This window comes from Salvelinus namaycush, chromosome 5, assembly GCF_016432855.1.
Source record: "Salvelinus namaycush isolate Seneca chromosome 5, SaNama_1.0, whole genome shotgun sequence".
In the NCBI taxonomy this organism is placed as follows: domain Eukaryota; kingdom Metazoa; phylum Chordata; class Actinopteri; order Salmoniformes; family Salmonidae; genus Salvelinus; species Salvelinus namaycush.
The window spans coordinates 12,728,012-12,745,470 of NC_052311.1; the positions used below are offsets into that span (position 1 = coordinate 12,728,012).

At 42.0% G+C, this 17,459-nt stretch overlaps 1 protein-coding gene across 2 annotated transcripts; it reads left to right on the top strand.

The window, feature by feature from the left end:
- The first annotated feature begins 1,298 nt into the window (after positions 1-1,298).
- LOC120047968 (integrin alpha-6-like) lies at positions 1,299-17,042 on the top strand. Of its 2 annotated transcripts, none has more exons than XM_038993605.1 (25): positions 1,299-1,561; positions 2,070-2,191; positions 2,330-2,409; positions 2,690-2,957; positions 3,370-3,489; positions 3,960-4,173; positions 8,526-8,722; positions 8,848-8,936; positions 9,065-9,192; positions 9,374-9,463; positions 9,550-9,614; positions 9,757-9,902; positions 10,147-10,290; positions 10,503-10,624; positions 10,943-11,099; positions 11,462-11,545; positions 11,646-11,725; positions 11,867-11,941; positions 12,200-12,302; positions 12,457-12,633; positions 12,845-12,949; positions 15,009-15,119; positions 15,245-15,352; positions 16,033-16,158; positions 16,412-17,042. In XM_038993605.1, the coding sequence occupies exons 1-25, from the start codon at positions 1,374-1,376 to the stop codon at positions 16,511-16,513; spliced, it is 3,201 nt and encodes a 1,066-aa protein (XP_038849533.1). In that variant the 5' UTR covers positions 1,299-1,373; the 3' UTR covers positions 16,514-17,042. The 2 variants fall into 2 exon arrangements, with proteins under 2 accessions (XP_038849533.1, XP_038849534.1); XM_038993606.1 differs by having other exon boundaries at positions 16,033-16,113.
- Positions 17,043-17,459: the final 417 nt, after the last annotated feature.

Below are 17,459 nucleotides of genomic sequence, written 5' to 3' on the forward strand. Positions count from 1 at the left end.
TTGTTGTTTGTTAGCTGGACTCAAACTCATGTGAGAATGTCTCTATGATATTTTCCACTCACAGTGCACTTGGTGTGAGAGCAGGTCTGTTACAGGAAGAGTAGCCTCTGTAGAATTCACACCTCTAACACCCAAACCACACTGATGCTCAAGTTTCCAGGCATCATTGTTTGTCTCTGGACATGTTTTGTGTTTGTTGGTTTCATTGCGGATGGCTAAAAGACCGCAGTGGAAAATGTCACGGCCCTGTCATTCTGGAAGCCCTCCCTCCCCACTAGGCCACTCTACTGTTAGTTTTGACAGTACTGAGTACAGTTTCGGCCAACATAGTAATTTGAATTGCATGCACAAAATGCAATATGCATGAATAATAGGGTTAACTGGATTCACTTGTACCTTTCTTTTCAAGTTTTAATTTATTTGAATTTTGAGGGGTCAAGTCTCACTGCTTTTCCAGCTGATTGCTAAAACAGAATGCATTTTTGATGATTTAATTGTTGAATGAGATACAACAGTGAACACTAACAAGATACATTAAATTGGTTGCATAAACCATGACCAATAGACTACAGCGTTTTAGCAGTATGAATAGATTACAACTGAGAGGGAACATCGACGTGGTTCATAATTGTAAGATTCACCACACTGACCTACGTTTTGACTGTGAGACTGGTAAGATAATTATGTTCTAAACTAGTGCAACATTGCCATCTGGTGAGACTACATCATCATGTAAAATGTTCCTTCCTGGTGCTGTATCAATTGTAATGTCATTGACAGAAATGTGACCATGTTCACGTTACACCACTCTGTTATGTCTTACAATGTAACATGTGCTTTGTATCGTTCCTTACTATTGAATAACTACAAAAACACATCTACTGTCAAGATCAAGTTTCAATACTTTAGACAGAAAACAGCTGTTATCATGACAGTGATCATGACAGTGAGCGGCTACATATTGTGCAGGTTCTCCTTTGATACATTTCTCATGGTCTTGCACACTTTTCCCTTTAGTATTATCAAGTGATCAACACTGTACAGTACAGTATCACTGATTTGCTGCTGTGAACAAACCCACCAGACTTTAGATCCAAGGGTGTGAAGTTCCTCATGTCCTTAGAATGGAACAAGGTAAATATTAACAAAAGCAATCAAACCATAAACATGTGAAGTGCTTGAGTTCTTTGAGATAAATTCCCCTTGCACCACACCCTGTCTGTCAACTCCTGCAGCAAACACTGTATACTGCAGCCAGTGCCGAGTCAAATCCCATTTCTGTACTGTTGCCCTCCCATTCTGCTTCACAACACGAGGACACCACAGAAGAAGCTATTGGGTTAACTAGAACAGAGAGTTGTACCAACACCAACATGACAATTCAATGGTGGGGCCTCCTACTGGATCTGTGGTTTCTTTTGCCCTGCCTACCATTTCACATCTCAGCTTTCAATCTGGACACGGACACAAAGCATGTTCTGAGGAAAAATGGTGATCCCGGAAGCCTGTTTGGATTCTCCCTGGCACTGCACCAACAACTGAATCCTGTCAATAAGAAACTGTGAGTTGACCTCTTAGAGGAAATGATTAACAGTGTCCCATACATACTATTATCTGACCTTGCTGGTCATATATGAACTTATTTGTGTGTCCTCTATCCTGTCTGATTACCCATCAGTCTGATATAAGTACACACTATGAACTGAGAAACGATCTAGCCTTAATGGCTACTCTTAATCTCTAGCCGGTACAGCCAGAAGAGAATGGGCCACCTCTCTGAGCCTGGTTCCTCTCTAGGTTTCATCCTCAGTTCCGTCCTTCTAGGGAGTTTTTCCTGGCCTCTCTGTTTTCACGTCTGCTTTGCTTGCTCTTTGGGGTCTAGGCTGGATAACTGTAAAGCACTTTGTGACAACTGCTGATGTAAAAAGCGTTTTATAAAATAACATTGATTGATTGATTGATACAACTCAGACCAGCAGTGACAAAGTTGTTTTTAGTTTGAATATTTTATTGTAGAGCTGCATGTGAATTTTACATCAATGTACAACACTCTGATTTATTTTTCCTAGATTGCTGGTTGGAGCACCACGCGCCAAGTCATTGACCAAAGCTGAAGTTACGGGAGGAATCTACCAGTGTGAGCTCACCACTGATTCTAAGAGCTGTGAGCGTGTCAAGCTCGACAACAATGGTTTGTTTGCTTACACTCACGTGTAACAGGTTTTGTGTGTTTGATTGCTGTTAAGAAAATGTGTGATTTTGTTAATGTGTTTTTAACATTAATGTGCGTGAACGCTAACTTTTGTGTTTGAAAACGAATGTTCCCCAGAGTTTGTTAAAAGCAGTGATGTCAAAGACCAATGGATGGGTGTACGAGTGACAAGCCAAGGCCCTGGTCAAAGCGTGATGGTATGGTAAATATTGTGAACTTTAATCTTTGAATTGCCATTTGTTGACAATAATAAACTTATATTGTTTTTTTGTTTTTTTTGTTTTGTTTTGTAATGAACGTATATTGTTTTTTGTTTTGTTTTTAATTCAAGGAATTTAATTGACTCGGACAGGACAACATTTCAGGGTTTCAGTGAAGTTAGCAAAAGAGCACATTTTCATTATAAATCAAACCCCTTTGTTTATGACTTAGAATTCCTTACGTCTGAGAGAATTTCTATCATTCTCCCCACCACAGACCTGCGCACATCGATACCAGGAGTGGAGCACCAATCCTGACACCCCTAACCTCGTATTCGGTCAGTGCTATATCCTGGGGGAGGATCTCCACAAGAGTGATGCCCATAGAATCTGGAGGAGGGTGATCTGTGATGACAGAAAACACATCAAGGATAAGCCTAAGAATCCTGATTGGTTCGGATACTGTCAACAAGGTCATTCTGCCGCCTTCGCCAAGGACAACACATCTCTGCTGTTTGGGGGCCCCGGAGCTTACCAGTGGAAAGGTACATGTTTTGAATTGGGAGATACTTTTAGAATGGGTTTCATCTTGTTAATGGAAAAATATGATGCACTGAATTATGATATGTATCTGATATGTATGAGACATGGTATTCATATACTGTATGTTTGGGACATTCAAGCACACTTGCAGTCAGTACACACTGCACTGATATTGGAATGAGCTGTCGATGTCAATGCAACTGAGATCAGACCTAGTTTTGTCTTGAAAAGCCCCGACAGGTTGAAACATTTTGACAATCTCTATTATAGATTCTTTCTTTTCATTTTTACCCCGGATTTAAGCCTGTTTAAGGACCCTGGTGTCCACAGCATTTAAAATTAATTCAAAACAACTTCATTTATTCCCAAGGGTCAATTATTCACATAATTCTCTTGTCCATCTGCATGTCACAGGAATTGTGAGAATGGAGTCCCTAGACAACCTTGAAGTGTCAAATGAAGAGCCCCGTGAAACTGGGGATGTGGACAGACTTGACCGTGACCTCATCCCTCTCCTTAACAACAGTTATCTAGGTCAGTTTAGATGGATAGAGCTTTCTTCATCCTCTATTCAATCCATTCAATCACACTGAAAGGAAAACACAGAAGTGCTTGGCGTGGTGGTAAATTTCATCAATACTCTTTTTATACTGTTGGTGTAAGTAATGCAGTAATGATGCTTTACTCTCTTAAAAATGTAAAGAATGGCATGTTTCGTATTTATTCATACTATTTATTTACACATTTTGTGAATTACATCTCCCTTTCCCATAGACTTGGACCCTTGTGCACAATTTATATTTTAGTAATTTAGGAGACGCTCTTATCCAGAGCGACTTACAGTAGTGAGTGCATCCATTTTCATACTGTTTCCCTGTGGGCATCAAACCCACAACCCTGGTGTTGCAAGCACCATGCTCTAACAACTGAGCAAAACGAAACCCCCTGTTCATCGTGGTAGCACTGCAGTTGCTAACATTGAGTAATTGCTGTCTTTTTTCCAGGGTTCTCAATCGACTCTGGAATGGCCCTCACCAAGAAGGGCCAGCTGACTATAGTGTCTGGGGCACCACGAGGCGGTTTCAGTGGGGAGGTGGCATTTCTGAAGAGAGACCCATTGGCTGAAAGAAGTCTATCTGTGGAAAACATTCTTAAAGGCCCAGGCCTGGCCTCCTCCTTTGGCTACGACATAGCCGTGGTGGACCTCAACGCTGATGGGTACAGATTTCAGCCAGTAGCTTTGTCACAATTATCTCCCCTTCCTCCCGAAATGTGCATTGTTCACTTCTTTTCAATGATTTGAAAGGAAATTACTGGTTTACGAAATATGGTGGAAACTCTCACTAGCCGTGCCTCCACCAATTCAATGCTTTAAAGAGATTCTCCGGTACATAGTTCTGAAAGTAGTGGTCCCTAAGTGGTCCCCTGAAAATTGCCTACTAAGTCACATATCAGCAATGATGTGCACCACATCATTGCTCTCTCTCTCGCTCTGCTGTTTGTGCATCTTGCTAGCTGTCACTCAAATGGTGAGGGGCTGAAGCTCAATGGCTAGAATTGCTAGGGGGCTGGCCCATGTGGGGGAAAATTGTGGGAAAATGGTGCAGCACAGCTTCCAGAATAACAGTTTCTTTCAAACTAGGGAGTTTGTGGTTAATTGAGGTGACAGTAATTCTGCACATACATTATGCATGTATGAGCTACACATGGACACATCCAGCCCAAAGCAGTAGGTTTAAAAAATACTAAATAGTCGCCAAAGTTCCGGTGCATGTCTTTAAGATTTGTGGGAGCAAGTGACCAAGTGCACATTTCAGAAGAGAAGCGATATTATTGTGATCCACGTTTTGTATACAGTAGGTCTTGTTAAATGCCCAGTTCAGTCAAAAATGAGATTTTTCTGTGTTTTATATACAATATTTTCCACACCATGAGGTTGGAATAATATTGTGAAAATGATGATAATGCCCTTTTAGTATAAGAGCTGTTTGAAAAGACAACCTGAAATTTCAGGCTGTTTTCTTGGGATGGAGTTTTGGCCTCACCTGACATCACCAGGGGGTAAATTGGTTGATAGACCATTCTGCCAATAAAAGCTAGTTTTCAGATTTCCCTCCCCACTCAGACCACACCCAGACAGACTGAGCAAAATTCTTGCTTGAGAAGGTGCTCTTTGCTAAGAAGCCATTTTTGTTTCTTTTAACCCATTTTAATTGAAAACAATCATAGTAAGATACTTACAGTGCCTTCAGGAAGTATTCACCACCTTTCACTTTTCCATAGTGTTGTGTACAAAGGCCTGAAATGAAAAATCTTCCGGACAAACTAAACACCTTCTTTGCCCGCTTTGAGGATAATAAGGTCAACCTGAGTAAGACATTTAAACGTGTTAACCCTCGCAAGGCTGTCGGCCAAGACGGCATCCCTAGCCGCGTCCTCAAAGCATGCGCAGACCAGCTGGCTGGTGTGTTTACTGTATTTTATACCATCTATTGCATCTTGCCAATGCCGCTCGGCCATTGCTCATCCACATATATATATATATTGTGGCGTACAGCAGGTCAGCCAACAGGGGGAGACTCGTCGAGGCCTGGTGGCAGACGGAGTCTACATCATGAGGAAATGGCTCCCTCTGCTGAACGTGCCAGGTCTCGACGGGCTCTCCGGCCAGGACTAATTGGGGGTGATTGTGGTTGGTGAGTAATCAAGGGCTGATTGCTCACCAGCTGTATGAGTGCCATAAAGCTGCCAGAAGGGCAGCACACAAGAGAAGGGACGGGGGGAAGAAAGGTGTGCCAAATCAAGAATAACCTTTTGTATCAGGTGTGCCAACAGGGGGAACTTTGAGAGGTATTGTTACTGGCCCACATCCACCTGTTGGGGGCGCACCTGGGAATGGAGAAGACCCGGGAATGGATTGCCGCCTGGTTCCACTGGCCTGGGATGAGGAGGGCCGTGGAAGACTCCTGTCACAGCTTCCCAGAGTGTCAACTCACTGCCCCAAAAGTACACTTCCGAAACCCACTGGTCCCCCTACCGATCATCGGGGTGCCCTTTGAACGCATCGCCATGGACATAGTGGGACCCCTGGTAAAAACAGCACGAGGACACCGGTACATCCTGGTGATAGTAGATTGTGCCACCCGGTATCCCGAGGCCATTCCCCTACGGGCGGCGGTATCCAAGGGAATCGCCCGGGAGCTGTTCCACCTCTTTAGCCGGATGGGCATTCCGAACGAGATCCTGACAGACCAAGGTACTGAGTTTATGTCCCGCCTAATGAAAGATTTGTGTGCTCTCCTGTAGATCAAGCAGATCCGGACCTCCGTCTTTCACCTGCAGGCGGATGGGCTCGTCGAGCGGTTCAATAAAATGCTCAAACAAATGCTGCGGTAGGTCATCGAGCAGGATGGGAAGAACTGGGACCAGATACTACCCCACCTAATGTTCTCAATCTGAAAAGTACCCCAGTCCTCCACTGGGTTTTCCCCTTTCGAACTCCTCTACAGGAGGAGGCAAGGAAGTGTGAGAAGCCCAACCTACCCCCTTACGCAGCGTGATAAAGCACGTGGAGACGATGAGGGCGCGGATGACAGCCATATGGCCAGTGGTAAGGGAACATATGGAGAAGGCCCAACGCACCCAAGCCCAGGTCTACAATCGGGGAACCCAGCCCCAAGAATTCCAGGTGGGAGACAGGGTGTTGGTATTAATCCCCATGGCCGAAAGTAAGTTCCTGGCAACATGGCACGGGCCATACGAGGTGATAGAGAAGCTGGGACTCATCAATTACCGCGTATGGCAGCTGGGGAGACGGAAACCCCAACAGACCCGTTCGGTATCCACGGAGCCCCACCCACATTCCAGCGCCTGATGGACAAAGTACTTCGACCCCACCAGCAGTACGCAGCGGCCTATTTGGATGATATCATCATCCACAGCCAAGGTTGGGAAGAGCACCTGATGCGCCTCCAGGCGGTGCTGGGCGTGCTCAGGCAAGCCGGGTTGACAGCAAAACCCAAGAAATACAAACTAGGGTTCGAGGAGGTGGAGTACCTGGGGTATTTGATCGGACGGGGGAACATCATGCCCCAGGAGTGGAAGGTTCACGCGGTATGTGACTGGCCCATTCCACGCACCAAGACACAGGTCAAGTCCTTTCTGGAACTGGCAGGATACTATAGCCAGTTTATCCCCAACTTTGCGGCTATAGCTGCCCCCCTCACCAATCTAACCAGGGCCCGCCTCCCGAAAACTGGAAATGGATGGACGAGACAGAAGCGGCGTTCAGGTGCCTGAAGGAAGCACTGTGCTCCCATCCGATTCTCGTAACGCCCGATTTCCAGGTGTCGATGTTGGTCCAGACGGATGCATGTGACACGGGACTAGGGGCCGTTCTGTCCCAGATACACAATGGGGAGGAGCACCCCATCATGTACATAAGCCGAAAGCTAATACCTAGAGAGAAAAAGTACTCGATCGTTGAGAAAGAGTGTCTAGCGGTGAAGTGGGCGCTAGACACACTCAAGTATTACCTGTTAGGTACCCACTTCACCCTGGTCACTGACCATGCTCCCCTGGTCTGTATGGCCAGGGGAAGGGACACAAATGATCGGGTCACCAGGTGGTTCTTGTCCCTTCAATGCTTCTCTTCAATGCTTCTCAACTATACGGAAGGTGACTTCCGTATAGTTGGAGACGGTGCCCGAGCTAAACGGATGGAGTTCAGTTTTTGTGCCCGACAGGATACAGCAAGACCCGGAGCCCAGAAGACGGTATCCCGGAGAGGGTCTCATGGGGGAGACCTATCCTTTTCTTTTAATTTATTATTTAAATAAACACCCTTGAAACCGAGCTAATTCTTGACCAAACCCCCTGGTCTGCCACTATATATACAGTGGGGAGAACAAGTATTTGATACACTGCCGATTTTGCAGGTTTTCCTACTTACAAAGCATGTAGAGATCTGTATTTTTATCATAAGTACACTTCAACTGTGAGAGACGGAATCTAAAACAAAAATCCAGAAAATTACATTGTATAATTTTTAAGTAATTAATTTGCATTTTATTGCAAGATGACATTGAACGTTCTTGAGTTGCCTAGTTACAGTTTTGACTTAAATCGGCTTGAAAATCCAGGGAAAGACATGAAAATGGATGTCTAGCAGTGATCATCAACCAACTTGACAGAGCTTGAAGAATTTTAAAAAGGATGTTCAAATATTGTGCAGTTCAGGTGTACAAAGCTCTTAGAGACTTACCCAGAAAGACTCACAGCTGTAATTTCTGCCAAAGGTGCATCTACAAAGTATTGACTCAGGGGTGTGAGTACATATGTAAAATACGGAGTATTGTGTGTAGATGGGTGAGAAAAATATTTAATCAATAAGACAGCAACATGTGGAATAAGTCAAGGGGTATGAATACTTTCTGAAGGCCCTGTAATTGTTACCCAGAAATGATTTGATATTGACATAAAAATATCTGCATTGGACCTTTAATGTGGGAGAACCAGCGGAAGTATGTATTGTATGTAATTCTGTTGGTCGGGTATTTTGGGAATTCCAGGTGGGACGACCTTGCTGTGGGGGCACCCGAGTTTTTCTTAAAAGAAGGGGTAGTCGGAGGGGCAGTGTACATCTACATCAACAACAGGGGAAGACAGTGGGAGAAGATTGAGCCTGTCCGTCTGGATGGGAACAAAGACTCCATGTTCGGTCTCGCAGTTGAGAACATTGGAGACGTCAATCAGGACGGTTATGAAGGTTGGCTGAGGTTTCTTCATTACTTTCAGAGGAGTTAACTTAAACCTTTCTCTTAGCTTTGGGAACATCTTAGCGACCCATCTCCCTCATAAACTCAGACCTTACCTTCATTTTTTACTTGACAGATATTGCTGTGGGGGCTCCCTATGATGGTGTAGGTCGAGTGTACCTTTACTATGGCTTCTCAGGTGGAATCCACAAAAAGACAGCACAGGTGGGAGCCTTTACATTAAACTGGAACACCTGCATCTGAGTGATGACCACCCCAATCTCTCAATAAAGTTTGAAGAATGTTGAACACAAACTACATTTTGTCACAAACAGTATCTCTTGTCATTATAGATTATAACAGCAGAATCGTATAATATAAGACGATTTGGATTTTCTCTGACTGGCAAAATAGACATGGATGACAATCATTACCCTGACTTGGCTGTTGGATCACTCTCAGATTCCATATTTGTCTACAGGTAACTTTGCCTTGATTACATCATATCAGTGTTCCTCAATCTTAGTCCTGAGAGAACACACAGGATTTATAGTATATCCTTTAGTTTCAACACACCTGATTCAAGTATATTCTACTACTCATCAAGTTTTGAACTTGGTAGTGTCAACTGGTCATTTTGATTTACTTGGATTTGTTTACAGGGCAAGGCCAGTAGTCAATATCAGAGAGGACTTACGAATCACCCCAAGTACAATCAACATGACGACAGAGCACTGTGACAAACACAAATGGTAAGACTTTCAAGAGACAACATATAAACAAATATCAATACACTGCCGTAATGAAACCCAACATATATTTGTCTACATTTGCATAGTACTTTCAAGGCACGGGCATGCTTTACCTACACAGCACAGCCGCCATCCTACAACCCCAGACTGAGTAAGTTCACTAGCTTCAGCCCCCTAAATGACCACGCCGTGGTACTGCTGAGATTGAGGCTGTCATAATATGGACACCGTACTCTTGACCCTTTGTGTACACTGTGTTTCAGGAACTTATGTAATGCGTTCTCTTCCTATAGCTGTCAACTATGCCTTCGAGGCTGACGCTGAGGCGAGGAAACAGAGGCGTTCCTCCAGGATGCAGTTTCTGTTTCAGTCCCAGGGAGTCCTGGAGCTAGCAGGGCAGGGCAAAGAGAAGTGCACTGAGACCCAACTCAAGCTATTGGTAGTGACTCTGCATTTTTCCATCTCGTCACAACTGTAGTCTTAATTCAGTGGTTCATGAAGAAATCATAAGTCATAAGACAACAACACACTTTGTTTGTAAAGCCACTATTTCCTCGATCATGAAAATACCAAATAAAAATACTATTTGGCATTGACATTGATTTTGTTTGGTAAGATTGATGCAGCAACTATACATTTGATCATCACCTTTACATTACGTTCTACATCTCCATCTGTTCAAGGGTGATATCAAGGACAGACTGCACAGCATCCCCATCTCTGTCTCTGTGTCCTTACTGAATGACAGTAAGACAGAGAGCAAGAGTCTCCTGCCTGCACTAACTCCAATACTCAGCCTCTATGAGCAGAGTACAGCCACCTCAGAGGTAAACGTACGTGTGTGTGTGTGTGTGTGTGTGTGTGTGTGTGTGTGTGTGTGTGTGTGTGTGTGTGTGTGTGTGTGTGTGTGTGTGTGTGTGTGTGTGTGTGTGTGTGTGTGTGTGTGTGTGTGTGTGGAGATGTGTGAGAGAGGAGATACAAGCCTAGTAGTTATGAAACAGTTATTGTGAGTCTTAAGAACTAAATTAAACTTTTTCAGGTTATCTTCATAAATAAAGGTTGTGGGAGTGATAACATTTGCCAAAGTAACTTGGAGCTACAGTACAGGTTCTGTTCCAGACCAAAACTACTGGGTCAAGATGTATTCACCCCACTGCCCAGGTAGAAACAAAATGTGTGATTAGAATTTTACCCAGAAGTCCCTCTTGACTACCTTCAACTTATTGTGTATTCGGTTACATGAACCCTGTAATGCAGTGGTGGCTGGTGGGTGGAGATTTAGGAGGACACACTCATTGTAAAGACTGGGTTAGAATAAATGGAAAGATATCAAACAAATGGTTTCCATGTGTTTGATACCTTTCCATTCCAGTCATTGCAATAAGCATGTCCTCCTATCTCTGCCAACCAGCCTCCTCTGCTCTATATGGCTGTTGTCAATGTAGTGCTTTGGTAATGATAAGGCTCATGTCTTTCTAGTGAAAGAGGTATTCCAGTAATCTCTGCTGGAGGTGAGGACATAGCTTTGGAGGTCAATGTGACCAATAGGGAGGGTGATGATGCCCATCAGAGTCATCTGATCATCAAACTCCCTGACTCTCTTTCATTCTCATCATTATACTTCAACCACATTTCAGTAAGTCACTGGCCTTCGCCGTTCCATACATTTTGGGAAAAATCATTGTACAGTATACTGGCCTTAGGAGTTAAAACAATGTTAATTAGCCATGATTCTATTCAGGATACTGTAAAATCAATGAAAACATGACCACCCATCTTCTTGATTTCTGAAGTTAAACATCACCAATACCGTAATTGTTCCAGGGTAATAAATAGGTACACTATATATACAAAAGTATGTGGACACCCCAGGGGTCCACATACTTTTGGTCATGTAGTGTATATTTTTACATCACTGCCTATAGTTTCATTAAATTATCAGCTGCTATCATATGACTCAAAAGTCTGGCTCCCTCATTGGATATGTTGACCCTACAGGAAGTACTAGTGAAGTGCAACCCCAATGACAATGGTACACTGACAGACTGTGAACTGGGAAACCCATTCAAAAGAGATGCTGAAGTGAGTAGTCATTTTGTGTATGTCTAAGACGTTTATTTTTTCTATGATACCACAATTGAATAGTTGTCCATTGTAAGTAAGAGACATGTGTGTCCCTTAGGTTACTTTCTATGTAATATTGTCCACGTCCCGCATCTCTCTGAGCACAACTGATGTAAATGTTACCTTGCAGCTTGAAACGTAAGTATAACAGTGCACATATCTTTTGTTAGAGGACCCATTAGCTCTGGGTAATAAATGTAACATTTGAGTCTGTCTCTTTTGTATGCTCTACACCAGTCACACACAGATTATTCTAACAGAGTAGTATTTTGGTTGCAGGACAAGTGTGCAGAAGATACAAGCAAGTGAAGCAAAGGCCAAAGTAGTTTTTGAGCTGCACCTACAAGTATTTGGGTGGGTGTACAGACATGGTATTTGTTCTGCTGTTGCCCTAACCCACCCTTTTAGCTAACATATTTGAAGAGCTCCTGTCATGAAAATATAGTTTGTGTCACAAATGACAACCTATTCAATATTTAGTGCACTATTTTTGACCAGAGCACTATGGGACCTTATCAAAAGTAGTGCATTACATAGGGAATAGAGTGCCATGTGGGACACAACCTTAATGTGGTGAAGGAATGAAGGTTTATGAGATGTGTTTGTTCTCAGACTGGCCAGGCCCTCCCAGGTCAGCTTTGGAGGAGCTGTAAAGGGAGAGAGCGCCATGAAATCAGAGGACGATATTGGAACTCTTGTGGAGTATGAATTCAGGGTGAGCTCATTGATTTGTGGTTCAACATTCTATTGTTCCCTGGTGATTATCGAAATTCCATATGCCTTTGCACGCTGCTCTGCACTGGGCGTATAAAATGTTCCCCCGAAATATATGCTAAAATATTTGTCAATCTATTTGTCAACTTTAACAGATATGGAATTTGGGCAGGCCACTGAAATCCTTTGCCAATGCGTCGCTGAATATCTACTGGCCCAAGGAGAACGCAGTGGGGAAATGGCTGCTGTACCTGGTGCAGATCCACAGTGAAGGCATACAGAATGTTCCCTGCTCTCCGCTAAAGGAGATCAGTCCAGTCCAACATATTAAGGTAAATTCCTCTGAGCATCAATTCTGAGGTAATATCGATAGGTTACTGGATCTTGAGTGAATCTCTTTCACAAGTGCTCTTTTTTGCGAGTGTTGTAGTAACCAATGATTTATATGCATTATCATTCACACAATTGGCGTAAGTTGCCTATATTGTCTGTTTGTAAGATGTAGTATATGCACATCTTCCTAATTATGATATTTAACTCTAGGGCTCTCGTGATATTTCAAGAAAAAGACGAGATGCTCATCAGGAAGCGTTCTCATCTGAGGATGGATTCTCCTTCCTGTCAAAGAAAAGAAAATATAAAACTCTGGTAAGAGAAAATTCATTTGAAGCAACTATCATGTGTTTAACCCACTAGAGTCGATTGACACACCGGTGTGTCAATCTAAGTTGCATAACAAAGAAAATCCCCATCAAAATCCAACAATTTAGGAGATAGAGATATCAGTTTTTTTTTGCATAGGATACGTCTCAATCCACCGCATCTGCCAGTGTCACACTTACACATCTGCGGTGAAAGGTGGCAAAGCTAGAGCGGTGTTTGTCAGACCATGAGACATCCTGAACATCGGTATTCTCACAAAAACGTATGTAGCATCCAAACGGTTTGACATACAAACTATTATGGAAAGGGGAGAATCTCACGAACCTGATGGTGTTCTCCGTTTTGCTCTACGACCCCCACCCCACAAGTGTCAGGAGACTCGTCTGAAGTTGGTTCAGCCGATCAACCAACTTCTGTCTGTAGCTGCCTAACAGTTTGGGCTACACACTAATATGATCAATCTATGGACCGCTGAGGCTCTCATGAACACGATGGAGTTCTCCCTTTTGCTCTACGACTAACACAAGTGTCACGGAACTTGTCTGAAGGTAACCGGTACCGGTTTAAAAAACACATTTAAGTATGAAGGCATAGCCACAGGAAGTAGGGGTGCTGACAAATCAGAAGAAAAATATATATATACTGTATACTGTATATATATATTATTATTTGTATTTTTTACAAAAGTAGTGCAATGGGCCTTTACTGGTCTTTTATTAACGGACCGATATAGACATCTGTAGCTCTGTAGCATCTCCACTTTGGTTAAAAAAAGGTAGTTGTATACCTAAGAACAGTGTCTTGCAGGATTAAATAGATGGAATTGAAGAGTTGTTTCCCTGTCCCTTTCTCTGCGATTGTCATTCTAATGAAATCCAGAAAGAACAAAAACCTATCCTCAAACATTGACATCAAAAGATGCAAAGTTATGGGAAAAGATCCAAAACATCCACATGATATGTAATATTTTTATTGATCAAATAACATTGAAAACAACCACTTTTTGTGCAGTGTTAATGTACATTACTGTGTTGTACATACTGTAGGTTGGTCATCTACTAGGTTTGTACCTGTAGACTTTCCATCCCCATGAAGAAAAACTATTTACAATACAGTAATTGAGTACATTGAGACATCAAGTGGTTTGTGATGATGTGATGTGGCTCAGGTGGTAGAGCATTGTGTTTGTAATGCTAGAGTTGTGGGTTTGAATCCCAAGGGTGACCAGCATGAAAATGTATGCACTCACTACTGTAAGTTGCTCTAGCTAAGAGTGTCTAGTAAAAGGATTGAATAGACCATTTCAGTTTCCACATAGAAAAAAGTTGCATTCGCAAAGTATTTCAATGAACTGGAAAACATGTATCAAGCAAGTATTTTTATTTTCCACAAGTATTATCAGATTAACTGTTTTGTACAGATAATTATCAGACTCACATTACTCAAATACATTTAGTTTACATTTTTTTACAAAAGTAGTACACTGGGCATTTACTAGTCCTGTATTAGCAGACCAATAGAATTACCGGACCAATATAGAAGTTTGTAGGGCAGGCAACAACAAAAAAATTATGAAAAATCACAGCAACCCCACCCCCAAACTACTATGTATGGAGGTAGCTTCATGCCTACCCCAAAAAAGGTGTAGAATGTGTAAAAATATATATTTCCAGATTTTTTAAATATTTCCTAGATTTAGGACAAACAGTTCAAAACCTTGCTTCTTATGATTTATTTTTTGACTGTCCTTTTTTCCATTTATGAATGTGTTTTTTAATGCACTTCTATGGTGTTTAGTAGTAAATATTTTATCAAATAAAAAAATCAGAATACTTGATACCTAAAGGGGTCCTAAAATGTCAAATCAAATAGCTTAATGATCCATAGTATGGATCCATAGTATGACCATCTTAAAACAATACCATATGTCAGCTTATCACCCCCCCATCTTAGATTCTAAATAATTCATTTTTTGTTTTGTTTTTGCCAAGTCATTGCTGAGTGGAGAGACTTGTGTTTTTGAACCCCGCTCACTTTCTTGCAGACATGTTCAGAAGAGTTGAAATGTGTAGAGATACGGTGCCCTCTGCTGGGTTTGGACAGTACTGCAGTGGTGTTTCTTCAAGCTCGCCTTTGGAACAGTACTTTCCTTGAGGTGCCTATTTCCCTTATGTTTGTTACTACAGGTTCTTCATGTACATAACACCTAATTCTGTTGCATAGACATTGTGTCGTCCAGTTTCAGTGCAGTTTCTTTGTTCTCTGCGTATCCCATCATAGGACTACAGTTCATTAAACTACCTGGACATTGTGCTGGATGCCACTCTCAGCTTGACAGACTCTGAAGAGAATATTGGGCTAAGGAAGACTGAGAAATCTGGAACCCAGGTACAAACATGCTTATGATTGTTTATTTAGATATATAATGATGGCCTATGTGTTCAAATAGCTAAATGATCCATAGTATGACCATCTTAAAACAATTCCACACGTCAGCTTAGAAATATAATGATGGCCTATGTGTTTAAGTTAAGAAGTTTACATTGACTATTTTTCCCTGCCACTGAAGGATACCTGATCTATCTTCAGAGGACTACATTATTGTTCTTTAGGGTTGACATAGTTTTCAACTATTATTATTTACTTGCTGGTTGTTTTGTAGCATACTTTTTCATACATATCTGTATGGAATTGCTTTCCATACTTAGTGACTAATCCTGTCATCTAAATTGATGTTGTTATTTGGTTTGGTTGAAATTGGTCTACTAATCTGGAATCACAGATCAATGTGGCTGATGTAATTACCACTGCTCATTTAACCACACACACCCTCTCACACTGTGCAGCATACAAACTCTCTCACCAGTACTTATGTGGCTCTTTTCAAGAATGTCATGTGTTCATCGACTCAGCTAAATACTGTAAAGTACCTTCAGTTTGATGGCTTGATGGAGTGTTTGCTGTCTCAGCTAAATACTGTAAAGTACCTTCGTTTGATGGCTTGATGGAGTGTTTTCTGTCTCAGCTAAAGACTGTAAAGCACCTTCAGTTTGATGGTGTGTTTGCAGGTGAGGCTGACAGTGTTCCCTGAGAGGAAGGCTGCCATCTGGGCTAAGGTCGCCTGGTGGGTCATCTTCCTCTCAGTAATGGTAGGACTGCTACTTCTGTCTCTGCTCGGCTTTCTGCTGTGGAAGGTAACACAATGTGTAATACACACTGTGGAAGGTTGGTGGGAGGAGCTATAGAGGGACGGGCTCATTGTAACGGCTTAAATGGAACGCAAACGCTTCAAAAATGGAAACCACCCTCCTATTGCTCCTCCCACCAGCCTCCTCTGGTGGAATCCAAATATTGATATGAATATTGAAACTTCTGTGAGAATCTTTATTTTGTGTGTGTGTGCTTACCCCGGCTACAAATAAAGTTGTCTATTTGATCCTATTGTAGTGCATCAAGTACCCTGTGGCTAAGAAGTACCACGTCATGCATAAGAACACAGAGGAACGTCACCCCATTAGAGGAGACTCATCTTTGAGTCCAACTGCATAGGCACAGAGAATTTTATACACTTCAATGATATAATTCATTGAACAGAATAGTGAAAATCTCATTTTAAGATTGTGTATGTACACAACTGTTTACAAGTTTAGCACCTCTTGTAAAACGTCTTAAACGTACATAAAATGTCATGGTTTTCAGTTGTTGTTTTTAAATTACGTGTTTGTTTTAATGGTTGTATTGATGTCATACTGTACCTGTGAATCTGTGTCTATGACTGCCATGTGGATATTAATACAAATGTGAGCTTGAACATTAGATCCACTGGTAGCAATAATAAAGCTACCAGAAGAGACTTGAATTCTGAAAACAGTAAAAATTGATTTACAGGCACAACATTTTCTTGACAGTTTAATGAAACGGAGTAATCTATTTCCCAAAATTGTTACATCTTAAAGTTGTACTATCCTTTTACAGTAATGGAATGTGGTATCTTATATGGGAGTGTTGATATGAGGTCATAGTGGTTCCACTAACAGACTAGAAACCAAACGTTTTTTGAATAAAAACAAATCGCCATCCAGTGACCACTCATTCATTTGAATTGTGCACTTTGATAGTCAAAAGCATCTATCATTGTTTATTTTAATAATGATACTTCATTAATAAACAGTGAAAATCCATATTTAGACCTGGCATACATAACCACTCCCACACAGACTTACTATCCTAACATACAAGGTTAAGAACCTTAGTAAACATACTGGGCTCCCGAGTGGCACAGTGGTCTAAGACACTGCAGCTCAGAGCAAGAGGCTCTGAAGTTTAAAGACAGTAAACACACCATTTTGTAACATCTCCTATCAACACCCCATTCCTTTTTTTTTTACACTAAGCCTTACTCAAACGATACAAAACCACACACACACGCTGCTCCCAACCTATCATGAGTCCCAGGAACAACTTCTCCACGGGAGATCTCAGGGGAAACTTTGTA

Bases quoted from the DNA above. Each gene is read 5' to 3' on its own strand.
- LOC120047968 (XM_038993605.1), top strand. From the start codon at position 1,374: ATGACAATTCAATGGTGGGGCCTCCTACTGGATCTGTGGTTTCTTTTG. The intron at 2,192-2,329 runs GTTTGTTTGCTT...AATGTTCCCCAG, and splicing joins TGTCAAGCTCGACAACAATG to AGTTTGTTAAAAGCAGTGAT. The intron at 11,726-11,866 runs GTAAGTATAACA...TTTTGGTTGCAG, and splicing joins GTTACCTTGCAGCTTGAAAC to GACAAGTGTGCAGAAGATAC.